Source organism: Sander vitreus, chromosome 20, assembly GCF_031162955.1.
Source record: "Sander vitreus isolate 19-12246 chromosome 20, sanVit1, whole genome shotgun sequence".
In the NCBI taxonomy this organism is placed as follows: domain Eukaryota; kingdom Metazoa; phylum Chordata; class Actinopteri; order Perciformes; family Percidae; genus Sander; species Sander vitreus.
This window is the reverse complement of record NC_135874.1, coordinates 3,422,641-3,439,856: the sequence shown is the minus strand read 5'-3', so window position 1 is coordinate 3,439,856 and position 17,216 is coordinate 3,422,641. Positions and strand designations below refer to the sequence as shown.

Sequence of the window (17,216 nt, the reverse complement as noted above, 5' to 3'; positions counted from 1 at the left end):
ATCAAAGAAAGATGTAGATGTGAATCTACCAGAAGCCAAAGCTGGAGTCAAACTCCCTGATCTTGAACTAAAAGAATCATCTGCCAAAGTGGAAATCAAAGCTCCTGAGATCAAGATTGAGACAAAAGTTAAAGAAGGGTCACCATCAAAATATAAGATGCCGACATTCAAATTACCAAAATTTGGAGTTGGTACTCCAAGTGCCACTGTAGAGGTGCCCGACAGAGACGTCAAAATTGATGGAGATGACATTAAAATTCCTGAAGAGGTTCTTGCCGTTCACATTGCAGCTCCCAGCATTGACACTGAAGGCCCATCAATAGATATTAAAACTACAGGAATTGAAAATGAAGGAAAAGGAAGCAAGTTTAAACTTCCAAGTCTTGGTTTTTCTGGGCCTCAAATCAAACGGCCTGACATTGATTTAGGCTTATCAAATATAGATGTAGATGTGAATCTACCAGAAGCCAAAGCTGGAGTCAAACTCCCTGAAGTTGAACTAAAAGAATCTTCTGCCAAAGTAGAAATCAAAGCTCCTGGAATTGATGTTCAGACAAGTAATGTTGAAGGATCACCATCCAAATTAAAAATGCCAACATTCACATTACCCAAAGAATCTGATGGTTCAATTTCAGTCTCACAGGCACCAATGATAGAGGGTGATGGCAAGTTGAGAAAGACAAGCTGGACATTTCCAAGATTTTCATTTTCAAAACCAAATGTTAAAGCCCCTGAGGCTGATGTCCACCTTGATGTCCCAAAAGCAGACATTTCATCACTAGAGGCCAAAACAGACGTACAACTTCCAGATATTGATACCAAAGAATCCTCAGGTATTTCAATAGAGGGGGCACCCACTACAGACCTTGATGCCAAATTGAAAAAGCCAAGGTTTTCATTACCCAAATTTTCATTTTCAAAGCAAAGTTCAAAAGAGTCTAAAGATGATGTCAGTCTCCCAGATGATGTTTCTCTTCCAGAAGGAAATGTGGAAGTCAAACAACCTGAAGTGGAGCTTAAGCCACCAGAAGGCGATGTAGAATTAGAGGGGCAAGAAAGCAAGTTTAAAATGCCAATGTTTGGCTTCTCAATGCCCAAAGTAAAAGGGCCTGAAATCGATTTGAGCTTATCAAAGAAAGATGTAGATGTCACACTCCCAAAAGCCAAAGGTCAAGTTCAACTTCCAGATGTCAAAATAAAACAACCGTCTGCTACAGTGGAAATTAAAGCTCCTGAGATTGAAGCTCAAACAGGTAATGTTGAAGGATCACCGTCAAAACTTAAAATGCCAACATTCACATTACCCAAGTCTGGAGCTGCTACTCCAAAGGTCAGTGTGGAAGTACCTGATGTGGACAAAGACTTTAAAATTGAAGGAGCTACGGTGGATGTCACTGCACCCAGGATTGACACTAAAGGCCTATCTGTAGCTGTGAAAGCTAAAGGAAGTGAAATTGAAGGATCAGGAAGCAAGTTTAAAATGCCAAAGTTTGGCATCTCCATGCCAAAAGTAAAAGGGCCTGAAATCGATTTGAGCTTATCCAAGAAAGATGTATATGTCACACTCCCAGAAGCCAAAGCTCAAGTTCAACTTCCGGATGTCAAACTAAAACAATCGTCTGCTACAGTGGAAATTAAAGCTCCTGAGATTGAAGCTCAAACAGGTAATGTCGAAGGATCACCGTCAAAACTTAAAATGACAACATTCACATTACCCAAATTTGGAGCTGCTACTCCAAAGGTCAGTGTGGAAGTACCTGATGTGGACAAAGACTTTAAAATGGAAGGAGCTACGGTGGATGTCACTGCACCCAGGATTGACACTGAAGGCCTATCTGTAGACGTGAAAGCTGAAGGAAGTGAACTTGAAGGGTCACGAAGCAAGTTTAAAATGTCAAAGTTTGGCATCTCCATGCCCAAAGTTAAAGGAACTGAAGTTGATTTAAGTTTAACAAAGAAAGATGTAGATGTCACACTCCCAGAAGCTAAAGCTGAAATCAAACTGCCCAATATTGAAGTCAAAGAATCTGAAGGTGCCATTTTAATACCAGATGCACCAACAGTTGATGTTGAAAACAAGTTGAAACGACCAAACTGGTCATTTCCAAAATTTTCATTTTCAAGAACAGGTGGGAAAGCCCCTGATGCTGATGTAAACCTTGAAACACCCAAAGTTGACGTTACATCACCAGAGGCCAAAGCAGAAGTCCAAGGGCTTTCAGGGGCTATTTTAACGGAAGAGCCACCTGCTGCAGAACATGATGAAAACTTGAAAAAAATCAAATTTACACTACCCAGATTTTCTTTTTCAAAGTCAAGTGTTAAAGAACCTGAAGTCAGTGCTGAGCTTCCAGATGTTGATGTTTCTCTTCCAGAAAGAGAAGTGATAGTGAAGCAACCTGAAATTAAATCGAAAGCTCCTGAGCTTGAAGCTGAACATGATGGACACGAAAGCAAGTTTAAATTGCCAAAGTTCGGTATTGCACTATCAAAAGGACCTGAAAAAGACTTAAATGCATCACAGAAAGATGTAGGCATCACACTGCCAGAAGTTAAAGCAGAGGTCAAACTCCCTGAAATTGAAGTCAAAGAATCTTCAGCTAGTGTGGAAATGAAAGCTTCTGAGACTGAAGCTAAGTCAAAAGGTGTTGGAGGATCACCATTGAAATTTAAAATGCCAACATTGAAAATGCCCAAATTTGGAGTTACAACCTATGATGTCACAGTAGGAGCACCCAATGCAGACATAGTTGCTGAAACAGATGGAGCTAAACTAAAGGAGGATGTTATTGTCAATATCAAAGGTCCAAGTGTTGATATTAAAACGGACATGTCTAAAGAAGCAATAACAGGTTCTGAAACGCCAAAGACTGAGACTGAAAGTGTGGATATTGGGTCTCCAAGTAAATTCAAACTACCATCATTCAAAATGCCAAAGCTGAGTTTCTCAAGACCCAACCCTGAAGATGAACATGTCCCTGTTGATGCAGAATGCAAAGAAGATCAGGTGGAAATGGAAGTAGAGCCAAAAGGAGAGAGTAAATCAGCAAAAGTGACTTTGACATCATTTGGTGAGATCCTCAAGAATATTGATGTTGAATTTGATGTTCCAAAAATAGAAGAAAATCTTGAAACCTCAAAGGAAGTTCATGAAACAGATACAACCAGTGGAAAGCAGTCAGAGGCAAAAGAAAAGGAAACAAAGCAAAATACTACCAAAAGTCCTGAGAGGACAGGTTGGTTTAAATTCCCCAAGTTTGGACTGTCCTCCCCATCAGAACCTGCCAAGATTTCTGAAAAAGACATACATAAGGATGAAAATACCGGGGGAACAGTTGAGGAAATAAGCCCCACCTTTTCAGTCCAGTCATCAGATGCCTTTGCTGATATTAGCTCAGCGATGACAAGTGAGCATGTTGGCCTGTCCTTATCTTCTCCAACCAAGGTAACTGTCAAATACTCTGAACCTAATGCTGCTACAGGGCTTGAAGAGATGCACAGTAACATTATTACTTCCACCACGAGAACTGAGCTCATCTCGGTTGAGCCCAACTTGCCTGAGAAAATCACCATTCTGTCATCTGGAGTTTCATCTTCATCAGAAGACACGCTCAGACTGGAATCAGGAAAAATACATGTCATTACATCAAATATACAAGCCACCCCAGAGGCACAGCGTGCCAAGCTACTAACTGATGTCCGAATCCAATCAGCTGAAGGCGTTCCTCTGAAATCAGAGGCTAACGAAGCTGCATCGTGGACTGTCGAGGATTCACAAAGCAGCAAGAAAACAGTCTTCGAGAGGCATTTAGTTAGGGAAACATCAACTGAAAGAAGTGAAAGCAAAGAAACAATTGTAATAACTAAACAAATCACAAGTATGTTTGACTCTTCTGAGCCCATCTTAAGTGAGACAGCTTCATCCATTCAACGACTGAAAGAGTCTGTGCATTCTGAGAAAATGAGGTTCTTTGATGGAGCCGACAAGTGAAATAACTTGATGTGAATTATGTCTAAAATTGCAACTCCTCATTATCCAGCCTTAGTGGCTGGTGAGTTCCTGAATGTCACTGTGACAGAGAGGTGAGACAGAAAACAGGTTGGTAACTAGAAAAGATTGTTTGCAAGTTTAACTTACCAATCACAGGAAACAATCAGTTAGTGTTCAGGTGTTAACTTCAATCTCTGGTTGAAGCATGTTGTTGACCTATGAAGAGATGGATTAATGTAGGCTAGTTCACTGACAATGTGATTCACTTGGTAATACACTGTGTAACTCAGTGCCCTTACTGCAAATCCTGACAGGACGTCACCAAATATCCTTGCTTATGGTACAGAACTAAAGTAAGCCATGTATTTTGCTTATCAAAACTTATATATCTTGTTTCATAGTTTTTAATGTACAACAACAGTGATCCAACTTACTTGTGCTCTTATTTATCGGATGATAATCAGAAGTGCATTTGATTTTAAATCAATGTTACTGACATTCCAAAATATGTTTACAATAATTGCACTATTAAGTTGACATTAGAGAGCACTTACAATACAACTGGGCAGTATATGACAGAAAAATGAATATGTACATGTATCACCAGAATATTCTTGTGGCTGCAACAGAAAATGTAAAGAAACAATAACAATGCAAAGCTGAAATGAAATGCTTATCACCAAACAAAGCAAGTGTACTGCTGCAACTATATTTTGTATTAATATTTTTTGCTTAGAACCTAATTTGCTACAGTAAAACTATATCAACAGTATGTTTTAATATTAATGTACAAACTGGCTGTGTAAATAGCTTTTAATGATCTCTGGAGTTTCATTTGATTACTGCTCCTCTTTGAATTATGATGCAATATGTTTGCAAATCTATACACAATAAATAATTATTATTATATGTAAACCTGTGGCTGAAGCTGAGAAGTTATGTTCTGGCAGCAATTCATGTGTTTCCTGTTTATTCAGTTCCATTTGATTTACTGAAACAGGTCAAATGTCAGTTCACCAAATTTATACCAGTGGTGGAAGGTAACTACATTTTACATTACTAAGTTGCTGTATAGGTACAAGTATGAGGTACTTGTACTTAACTTGAGTATTTCCATTGAATGCTAGTTTATACTTCTAGTCAGAAGTCTAGACAGATATTGTACTTTTTTACTCCACTTAATTTATTTTTAAATGCTTTAATTACTAGTTACTTTGCAGATTTAAATTATTAATACAAAATACAAATCAACTGATGACTTAAAATACATTATAGATTAAGATACCCAGTAGTATACAATAAATTAGCCCCACCTTTACCAGCTACAACAATAAAATGAACACATTTATGAATCAATAATTATAGCCTAATCCAATAATATGTGTATTATTCTGAAATGGCTCATTCTGCATAATGAGTATATATTTTACTTGATGTAGTATATTTTGATGCTTATAGTTTGTACTTATGTAAAATTCTGAATGCAGGACTTTTAGCCTAGCTACTTGTAACAGAGTAAAGATCTGAGTACTTCTTCCACCACTGCTGACAGTACTGGACACTGGGAAACTCTCTTAAATATAAAATGCTAAGAGGTTGAAAATGATTCTGTTTTACCATAAAAGATGCAAAAATTAGAGGAATAAATAAATAAATGGTGATGAATAATTAAAAGTAACGTTACATTTCTCAACGTTAGGTTATCATCTCATGACTAAGTTAACGTTAAGTTACACAAAATGGTCATAGAAAGTATTAATACACATAACGTTACAGTATTTGCACACTAGAGGGAGACACAGCTCACAAGTATAGTGTTATAGCTATATATTTGTACTATGTCTGTGTTCTCTTGGGATACAAAATAAACGATTAGAAAAAGGCAAATTATCTGTACAACACAGTGAAACCTCTGTGTGTTAGCTAGCTTAATGGCAGCAAAGAAACATATTTCATTGCTATTAGTTTGTTGCCGTTAGCATTATAGAATCATTCACTAACTTAAACGTTATAAAATACAACAGGCTTATAAAGAGAGACGACATATTCGTGTGTCTCTAAGTTCAAGTTCCAGCGTATAAAATGTGGTAGGTTACCCATAGACATTATATAAGAGGTTACCTGACAAATTCAGCTAACGATAAGTGCCAAACATTGGCAAATTTAAAATCATCAACGGCTGCTCGGTTCACCTCTGATTAGGTGCTGCCTTAAAGTGCTCTTCGTAAATTTAGTCTTCGACTCACTTAGACTAAGTAACTTTATGAATGCAGAAGTTGTACTTGCATATTATATACCATCTAGGCCCACATTTAGCCTACCAATTGATATATATAATAATTATGATCCAATAATATAATATAATTTTTACAAATGAGTAGACCTAGGCTACTTTTACATCCTTCTTAAAGTAGGCTAGGCTATATTTTGTAGGCTACTTTTACTTAGGCCTAAGTAACTTTTGAATGGAGTACTTTGACTTGTAACAGATTATTTCTGTAGCGTGTTAATGCTTCTTTTACTTGAGTAATATATCTGAGTAGTAGCCTATAGGCTATTCCACCTGTGACTACACACACATCGGACGCACGCTCCCCCTCGTAAATTCCAACGTTTCCGACAGTCCGTGAACGCAGCACCGGCCCCGCTCCATTGCGCAGTCTCTGAACACTTCGACACGAGCGGCAACTTCACCGGGAGCCTCCGCCTGTCGCCCACAACAGCCCGCATCATCATCACCAGCATCATCGCTATCCTCATCATCATCCTCATCAGCATCAGTGTGATGAAGCAGCGGAGGACGGAGACCTTCCTGCTCTGAGACACTGGATCAGCCCGCAGACAGGTAAGGCTACGGAGCTTTTATTCTATAAATAAATTTTTAAATATAAATATTTTTAACAATCTTTCATTTCATTTCATCAACTAAAATCTGCTTTTGTTTGGTTTTTATAAAACTAACTGAATGACTGATGAGTTTCATTTAAACTGCACCTTAGAGGTTTAGGACAATTCATCGAACCGTTTTCTGGTGATGCTCAGTGTGTGGGGTTTGTGGGTAAAAAGCACAGACCAGTCTGTAAAAGAACAGCTGTGTTTTATAGCTACACACTGCTATTTAAATCTATTTATAGAATCTGCTACCTGCAGTAAACTGGCTACCTGTTGTGTGTGCCATGCAGGTAAATCCGCGCTCACTGTACAGTGTGGACATTTATTAATTTGTCATATATAAATGCATAAAACTAAGGGTTTTGCGCCATTGGAGTAAAAAAAAAAAAATATATATATATATATATATATATATATAGAATATGAAATGTGAATTTGGGCAGAACAGAGCAGTGGAACATTTCAGAAGTGAGGGTATCACTATATTTGGACATGGATTTCATTTTTATTCCATGTCCTTGGGCTTTAAAAACTTACTGGGTTTATCTGAGGAAGCTGCAATTGAGGAGGTGGTGTTGCTGCTGGCTGGCTCTGATTCAGCAGCCGAATTGGAAAATAAAAATGTGTAGTGCAGCTGGGGTGATAAGAGGAGAGAGAGAGAGAGTAGAGCGGTCGTTCTAATGAAACATATTTGCAGATAAAGGATATTGAGAGAACTATCAATATCCTTTATCTGCAAATAAATGAATTATGGGAATTGAACTGATTGTTAACAGCCCTGGAGGATGCACATTTTGGAAACCCGCTGCTCCTTTAACTGGACCGTCTCCACCATGATGAATCTCATGATGGACAGAAGAAGAGGAGGCATTTTAATCTGTGAGGTCACACCAGATGCACATCTTTCATCTGAAAAAAACAAACATTATAATGGAAATGAGACTGCAAGAAGAATTCTTTTTTATTTTTATTTTGGCGCGCTTGAGGAAATCAGGTTTTTCTTTTTTAGGTGCAAGTATCTGGCTTCAAACTCAAAGTCTGTGATGCTGCTGTACATCAAGGTGCTTCTATTATTTATTAGTCTATACAATCAGAAAACAGTGAAAAATGCACAGTAAAATGTCCTAAAACCCAACAGGGTGTCTTCAAATGCTGTGTTTCATTTCGTTCCCCAAAGGACTGCACTTACTGTACTGTAGAATTTTGAGGTACCGTTTACTCCACTACCTTTTAGCGAGAAATATGGTACTTTTTTACTTCACTACATTTATCTGCCAGCTTTAGTTACTTTGCACATTAAGATTTAACAAACAAACATATGACCAGCATATGGCCATTGGAGATGTTCCGGTATCGGCTCCGATACTGCCTAAAATGCTGGTATCGGTATCGGGAAGTACTGGAGTTTATGCACCGATCCGATACCACATAATAAAGCCCTAAAGAAAATCTACGTTAAAGTAGTTTATTTATGTTCTTTTTCCGTTATAACTGGTCAAACTGGATAATAAAAGAAAGTTCTGTGGCATTCATTGTTTGTGTTTAACCTGAGCCAGACCGACAACAAAGATAGAAATAATATCACATCCATACAGGGATAGTAGTATACAGTTCTTAAAACATAATAAAATATATGACACACTGGTATCGGATCGGCACTCGGTATCGGCCGATACGCAAGTTCAGGTATCAGAATCAGTATCGGGAAGCAAAAAATGGTATCGGACCATCTCTAATGGCCATCCTGCTGCATAAGTACTTTTACTTGATATTCTTTAAGTAGCCTACATTCTGCTGATACTTACGGTTTTTAATGCATTTTACATTTTCTATTACTTTCACTTGAGTAAAATATCTGAATAGTTCTTCCAACAGTGATGAAAACAGTTGTTAGTTGTAGCTCCAATGGAACCTGAAAGGTTACCTTGCACGGACGGCAGCTGGATTCTTGCGAAATCACGAGATAACGCGAGAAACGCGGGATCACATATCACACGAAAATCCATCTTGTCAGGCTTCAAGTTAATGTGTTTGTGTCCGAACAGGAGCAGACCGAACCAATCAGTGTCTGTAGCTGCCAGTAGCTCCTCACTGGCAGCTACAAACACTGATTGGTTCGGTCTGCTGACGTGGTTTAGGTGTGTTTAGTCTCGCATCGCCAGACCTTCCTCCACAGCGCTGCGGAGGAGGGTCTGGCTAGTCCACACAGCAATCCGGGATGGGAGAAAAACGTGCCCTGGTTTATTGGCATTTCTTTAAACCAATCACAATCGTTTTGGGCGGTGCTAAGCACCGAGTGGAGCCACGATTCCTCTGCAAAACAGCCTCTGGAAGGAACTTGTTTTGGTGGAACGTGTACATTCAAAAGTTGTTTTAGTCGTGCAACAGAAAACTCAGATTGGACAGATAGTCTAGCTGCCAACACAAAGAAAGAAGAAGGTAATGGATATCCGGCCGAAAAGAGTGAAATCCGGCGGAATTTCCGGCGGCACCGGAGCAATCCCGGAAGTGGAACGTCGTGGATATAGACTAAGGTGTGTGTGACGAACTCTTGTTCAAAACTACGATGGCGAACAGGATAGACAGATGGTTCATCCAATCACCTGCCATGTATTTTTTTGAAAGTGCCTTCCCAAACAGTTTCCAATGACAGCTTCTCAGATGGTTCTGAAACCATCGGCTCGTCAGGTAACCTTAAAGGTACCCTGTAGAGGTTTTCACCACTAGTGGCGCTATGGAGCAATGTTGGTTAATGTGCAAAGAAGTGCAGCAATGCCCCAACAAAGGCAACGAAGAAGACGACTGCTAGAAAGCAAAGATGATATAATATTAATATTATCATACAACCTCTGTTTGGCGAAATATGGTAGGTAATTACTGACATGGCAGATTCGCACATGGATTAAGATCACAGACAACCTCCGTAATTATTACAAAGTACTAGAGGTCCCCAGGTAATACTAGTCCAGTGCAAATAGGGCTTTAGGTGGGATTTACTTTAACACTTTAAGTAAAATCCAAAATAAAACAGGGCTCCAGCGTAAAATAATTAGTTTAAAGAATGAAGAATTTTACCCTGTGCTCAATTCAACTCAAGGCCTATCGTAGATATATTACATTGCAAATGCACAATGCAAGATATGTTTGGAACCACCAGTTATGCAGCTAAAAATGTAAAGAGTCCTGACATTTCATTCCTCTGTTGAGGCAGAAGTGAAGCGGCTTCCCGCAGACTAAACAGGCAGACGTTACCACATGGATAACCTTGTTCAGGCCCAATGGCTCAAATAAAACCATATTACTATTCAGCTGGAGAGAAAAGAAAGAAAGAAAAATCACGAGAGAAGCTTCACGTCTGGCATCAACATTTAAATTCTTGTGTCTGTTCTGCTTCGGTGAATGCACTCCTCAGAGATCAGACGGGGATCATGTGCCAAGCTCCTCTTCTCCAGTTGCTACCTTCGTGAGACCGGCCGGACTGACCGCGCACATTCCCTCCAGAGGAACAATACCAGCCTCTGATGAGGAAATAAAGGCTGTATTGTCTCCGCGCTGCTCACGATAAAGGGAGCAGAAGCAATTCCAGGTTGTACAGAGAAAGTCTCACAACAACAACCAGTCATGACGGCGGTAATTGCTACGTAGCGACACACATGAATACCCCCCAAATCAGCCCTTGGCCTCGCTTGTGCATCCAGGCAAAGTCCACTACTCAGACAATCAGAGGCATACTATCTCAAACGCTCGTACCCATGGAAACAGCAACTGCTGGTCTGATTGTATTAAAAGTGTTTCTGATAACTTGTCACGTGTGAAGTCTAGTGAGCTGGTCCTGTTGGCTGGTTTTTAAAGAGGCAATATGTTTGTTGTAATATTGGTCCCGATATCAGAAAATAAGATGAGGATGCGGTGGAGGTGAAGGACGCCATGATGGCACATTGTGGCATGGCGTCTCCTCTGCTGAGACTCTGGTCATAACATTAGTCAAAGCAGCTATAATCTTTATTTTAAAATGTTCACTTTGTAGCGTTCAAGCTACAGAGAATTATCAGCTGAATCTGCAGCTCCTCTTGGCTTTAAGGAGCTTTATAGTGAGTTTCAGCTCATTGTTTAGCTGTCTGACCCACAAAGTACGATCCTATATTATCTTATCAATACACCAGCAAAGGCAGTGAAGAAGAAGAAGTAGAAAGATTATTGGAAACAATGTAGGTTTTATGTTCAGATGTTCAAAATATCGCCTGTGCAAATGTTATATGAGGATGGATGTGCATGCAACACAATTTTCAGACCTCAAGGATCCACACAATGAGTTTAAGTGAGAAACACTGAATGTAAACAGAAACGTTTGTCCACAGGGCACCTTTCAGAAAAAAATTATTTGGGTTGCTTAAATGTGCCAGAACGATACATGAGAGATTGTACAGAATCCAAAACAATACTTTCATACAAAATGTCATCAGTGTTTTAATGTGTGATGTATGATGTTTAAATTAGGAAATATCACATAAATGTAGTAGTGAACAAGACTAAGAAGTAGTCATAGTTCTTGGTAGTTTCGTTCTGGGTATTGGAACAGTAATTCGAAAGTTTTACTGTAAGGAATGATACCCCGTCACATCAGCCAACTCAAGACAAAAAGAAGCCAAAGGAAACAGAGCAGACATACAGAGTATAGACAGTTGATTGATTGGTGATCATCAGCATGTGTTTTTCTTCCAGGATGACTGAGGTGATGAACTCTCTGGAGCCCGGTACAGAGGACTTCAGCGGGGGTGGAGCAGGAGCAGATCAGGGCGCAGTATCCTTCCAGGTGTGTGTGTGTGTGTGTGTGTGTGTGTGTGTGTGTGTGTGTGTTTGTTGGTTGCAGTCCTGTTTTATTGGAGTAGACAGCACACAGTGGTGAGTCGCAGGAGTAAAATGTGGGTTGACGTGACGACGGTGATTATGTGGACTCAGTCCTGCTGGGAGTAAATGGTAAGTGTCTTATCCAGCTGAGTGAGTTATCATCTACTACTGTACGATTTATTTTTATAAACATAATGTACCGTCATTAAGTTTAAAGAGTGATCAGTCATGCTTTCATTTATGGTGCCGGTGAGATTGTTTTGTTTGATAAAGAGTCAGGACCTGTTTCACATTCAAATATAGTAATTCAAATGCAGTTAAAACAATGTTTATAGGTAACTTAGACAGCTAAATAATGTACAGTTTTCCACTACATTTTTAACGTCTCTTTTACGTCTCTTGTAAATAACCAGGGTTGGTGTAATATAATATATAGGAATTCCGTTAAATTTGAAACAAAGTGAATAACAAAACATAAAAAAATATGAACCTGCCAGTGCACTTTTCATAGAAATCTCTCTTTTGGAATAACAGAAGAAATGAAACATGCAGATTGTTCACATTCGAGCATTTAAAACGGTAACTATATTCTTTTTTTATGAATACTATCCTTAATAGCATATATTGATATTGCTAACATAACATAGGTATATAGTATATACGTTTTTTTGTTTGTTTCAGCATGATAGTGTTAGATACAATGAATGTCGGGTAGTCTTAATTAAGTAATGCAGCTCTGACATGTCACTTTTGGAGGCCTGCTATTGGCTGATTTAGAGCTTGATGAAAGGCATTTTGGGAAGACCTAATTGTAGTTTTACAAGATGTAGCACCGATGAATCACGCTTTGCTAAATGTTTCTTTCAGCTTCTTTATACAAAGTCCCAGTTTTATACATCCTGACCTAACTAGACCAACGATGTGTCGAAATATTTTGATATTTTGATATCTGATTAGAAAATAGAAAAGCTTATGCACATTTCAAGTTGGAAATCAAAGTAATAAGTCAGTGAAGTCCAGCTGCAAATCTTTCATCTGATACACAGTTTTCCTAATCCGATTTTTACCACATTGTTGTTCTTACACGTTATGAATAATGATGTTCATATCCCCTTCAAATATGATAACCCTCCAGTTAAACCTTACATAAGCTTTCAACAGCTCTTCCCGGATACCCATGAAAGGTATCCAAAGCTGTCCAAGAGGCTTCCCTCCATCGTGGTCGAGCCGATGGATGGAGCCGAGGTGGAGAGCGGCGAGCTCCGCTGGCCGCCGGACGAGCCGAGCTCTCCGGACGGCCAAACGGAGAGACCGAGTGCAGACGAACAAACGGAGAGGCCGAGTGCGGACGAACAAACGGAGAGGCAGAGTGCAGACGAACAAACTGCAGGTGAGGAGGAAGGGGAGGTCACTGAGAGGTTGTTTTATTTGGTGTGATGCCACAGTGGAAAGGTTCCTTTCTGTTATTCATTTATAATTGACCCAGGGCAGAAGTACTCAGATCCTTTACTTAATGGTGTAATATATAGCCTACTGTAGTGAGTATCACTTCATGATTGTAAACAAACAGCGTTCAAAGTTGGCCCCTCTGCGTCCTTCTTCACCCATGTCCTGCATAACCCATGCCTTGGATGTATTATAAGACCTGGATCCTACGTTCATGGCGGAGCCCAGTTCATTCCTGTGAGAGTTGCACAAAAAAGTTTCTAAGCTTCCGGGTTCAGTTCCGTGATATGCAGCCCACTGAATATGCGCAGTAGTGTTTCTCCCAATGGCCCCGTCCGCAAGTTCCCGCTCGGCCCGTGATTTCACAGTTCTTAAAGGTTTAGTGTGTAACTTTTTCATATTAATGAACGTCCGTTACATTCAAGCCGTTGCCAAATGAGATGATACAAAGCTAATTAAGACTATAAGCTCCACACAACTCTCTCTGTATTTCTCAGCATGGCTATGTTTAGAAAATGGTGTCGTCCGGCGACTTTTGCGCGCAGAAACTTGAGTGAGGATAATTACCTCTTCTGAAGAGTCCATCATGTTTTTTTTTAATCTTCCGTGTCCTTCTTGGTTACAGGTAACTGTGTGGAGGAGGGCAGGGGGTGGTGCGTGACCACGTCTTGTGTCGTGTGGATGCAACAACAGCGGTGTTGTAATTACTTAGAATTCCTCATGGGGGAGGCAGAAACTACGCACTACAGCTTTAAGTCGATTTTTCTCGATGGATTAAAAATAGAGAATAGAAAGAGTCATAATCAACACGAGGTGTCATGGCAGCAGTTTTAGAGACGTCTCATTTACAATGCAATACCACTGGACACTGGACAAAATCAGCGGAAAGGCTGAGCGCTGTTCCTGGGGGCCTGACATCCCGCTGTCGGGTATTCTAATTCGCCATAATACCCAGCTCGCTCTACATGATCCCTTACATACATAGCGTTTTACTGTTGCAGCTGCTCGAGGTGGAGCTAGTTTTAAGTGCTTTATATACAGTTGGTAAGTTTGGTCCAGAGGCTCCAAACCTTGGCGTCGGGCCCCTCCAAAGGGTCACCCGATAAATTGGGGTTGTTGAATGAGGTTGTGAGATAAAGAATGGGAGAGGGACAACGTTCTAATAACAATTTTGTATTTACTTTTGAAGCTGTTGGTGAAATATTGAATCATTTGACCTCTTTAGGCCTCCAACATTTATTTAAATGAATCCATCTGACAGGTTTAGAGGGAAAATTATTCTTTGGTGGAACTGATAACAACTGATAGTCATCTGAAATATGACAACGAGCCCCAACTACACTTTTAAAAAAAAAAAAAAGCTCACAAGCCAGAACAGTTAAGAGTCACTGGTTTAATTTTGAACACTGTATTTTATTTAATAAAAGCTTATCATAATTGTTTTTTATTTAAAATCACAATACAGTAACTAATAAATATAGCCGTCAAATAATTGTAGTGCAGTGAAAAAGTACAATATTTTCCTCTGAAATGTAGTGAGTAGTCAAAATTATATTTAAGTAGAGTACTTGAGTAAATGTATTTAGTTACTTTCCCCACCGACTGGGTTCATAGTCATGCAAGCAGCTGTTGAGTGTCTCTCCAAACATGAGGAGCTTCGTCACCGTCAGAAATAACAAGAACACATAAAAGGTTATTTCCTGTAATGACTTCTTTGCGCTAGCGACGCACTTCATTCTCACCTGAATGAAGGACGAAAGTAAAGTGACATACTGGGGCACAGAAATCTGATGATATCCATGACTGAGATAAAAAAAATTATTATAACATTGAGTCAGTCGCTGCTGGAGTCATACAGCTCGGGATTAATGCAATTCTCAACTCAGGGGGAATCATTAGAGGGAACACACTTTTTAGCTCAGTCCATGCCATTCAGTGTGGATCAGCATCTTTCCTTTGACTTTATCAGCATTCATGCTGCTTCTGAGGACCATGTGATGCTGTGAAATGCAGCTGAAGAGCAGCATTCACCACATTTGATATATAGATTTGGGGTTTGTTGCCAACAAAGCTGTAAGAGAATATCAGTTTAATTCAAACTCATTTTAAAAGGGACATCCTATCCATATAGTTTTTTTTATTTGTCCAGGGTTTCCCCCAGTGTACTGCAAGCCTGGTGGCCCACCGGGCCTAAGTTGCCCCCGCAGCGGGCCTAAACCACTGGGAATTGTTGTTTGATGTATTTTTAAGACATTTTTTAAACTACAGTTACAGTGAGGCGGCTTGATTGGAAACTTAGACGAGTCATATTTTCAAATCTCCAGTTGTCTTTTAGCACTGACTTAATGTTAGTCCCTATGGAATCTGTCTTATAGCTTTTTAAAAGTCAATGATTCTGTTATCACCTAAACTATTTGGCTCTACATTAATGCTTAATTAATTAATTAAAGATACTTGCCACTGGGCTAAAAAAAAATTCTATTCAGTTTGAGCGTATTAAGGATCTGGGGCCTTTTTAATTAAAGTTGCCTTTTTAATTAAAGTTGCAACATTACATTATTTCCTCTCCTATCTCGTTGAAAGATGTGGGAGTGATCCAGCATCTGCATGTTTTGTTTTTTTCTCCAGATGAGGACCAGTCGAATGTCGACGCGGACCAAGAGGCTTCAGAGGCGGAGATTCAGGACTCCAACTGAACAAACTCTCCTCCTGCGTAATCCACTGTGAGTGTGTTACTGTGAGTGTGTCCAGACTCAGATGGATGAAAAAGAGTCCAATAGAAGAGCACGTTGCATTGATAGAAAGATCACGGAGACATTTTAGAGAGGGTAGAGAAACAGATTTCCAAACCCCAGCTCACAGGCTCGGATCCAGAGTCGTGTTAAATACATTTACAGAAGGTGTTTAGGTTTTTTCGTGCACGCTTCTTCTTCTGACGGAGGAGGTTTTTCTGACACATGTACGATTATAAAGATGATTGAAGGGATCACATTCCAGTTTGCCTTTTGGCTACTTTCTTTTCACGAGAAGCTGCCTTGAAATGAAGAAAATATACTCTTGGCAGAAGATGAGTTTTTAATGTCAGAATTCAAGCACCTATTCTCCAGTTTAAATATTTGAGGGTTTTGTCGTCTAATAAGACTGTTGTCATATTTCCAGCTTTGTGATTTTGATGTTTTTAATTTTAATAAACGAAATGTTCTCTCTCTGGCTCCAAGCCCTCGTCGTCCACAATATCATCTGGTCTGGACAGATGTTTCTAAATGCTGTCTTAAGTATTTAGCTCATGTGTGCCATATTACTACTACTACTTATGGTAGCTGCTGTATTTTGTGCACAGTTTTTACATGAACTCTAGATGTAAATGACATCACTGTACGGTAAGTGCTGACTGCTGTAGTTTTGGTGATGATTGGTCTCACTAGTCACTTTGTAATAATAGCTAGGATGTTTTAAAGAACAGTGTTTGATGAAGAACGCCTTCATTGCTTTATTCGATGTTATTACGACACATTCTTTAATAAATTATAATATGTCGTCTTCATACAGTTGGTGTTAAAGAGAATGTAATCGTGTTCTGTTTTACTTATTGGAGCAATATGTTCACAGGAATTTTAAAGGCAGTCTCTTTTGTTACAGAAGTTAAAAATAACCAGTATATTTTAGACGTGTGTCGCTTGTCACAGACATGATATTTTTGAAATTATTGGAAGCCTAAATTATTGCACAAGTAATAAACCTTTTCTTAAAACGCTCTTTCATTTACTGTCCCTGTGGTTTGTGATGGTCAAAGGGAAGGTAAGGTTTACTCTGATTGACAAAAACTATGTAATCGAGATAAACGAGTAAACTCTTAATTATCTTGTGTTCTGAAGAACACGTGCACTTTCGCCCCTCCCAAAGGCTAAACTCACTCAACCAATAGTCAGCGAGGTCCTGTTTGTGGTATATGGTAGCATTTAGAAGCCAGAAGCAGCGTTTGGTGAACAAGAAGGGGACAACCAATTCCATTGTCTGGGAAAGGTTCGGATTTGAAGTC

General features: G+C 39.4%; 1 protein-coding gene across 1 annotated transcript; it reads left to right on the top strand.

Moving 5' to 3' along the window:
• Positions 1-11,606: 11,606 nt before the first annotated feature.
• On the top strand, positions 11,607-16,858 carry LOC144535413 (protein LBH-like). Its single transcript, XM_078277857.1, has 3 exons — positions 11,607-11,684; positions 12,893-13,121; positions 15,806-16,858. Exons 1-3 carry the CDS (start codon positions 11,607-11,609, stop codon positions 15,871-15,873), a joined length of 375 nt encoding a protein of 124 aa, XP_078133983.1. The 3' UTR covers positions 15,874-16,858.
• The last annotated feature ends 358 nt before the right edge of the window (positions 16,859-17,216 follow it).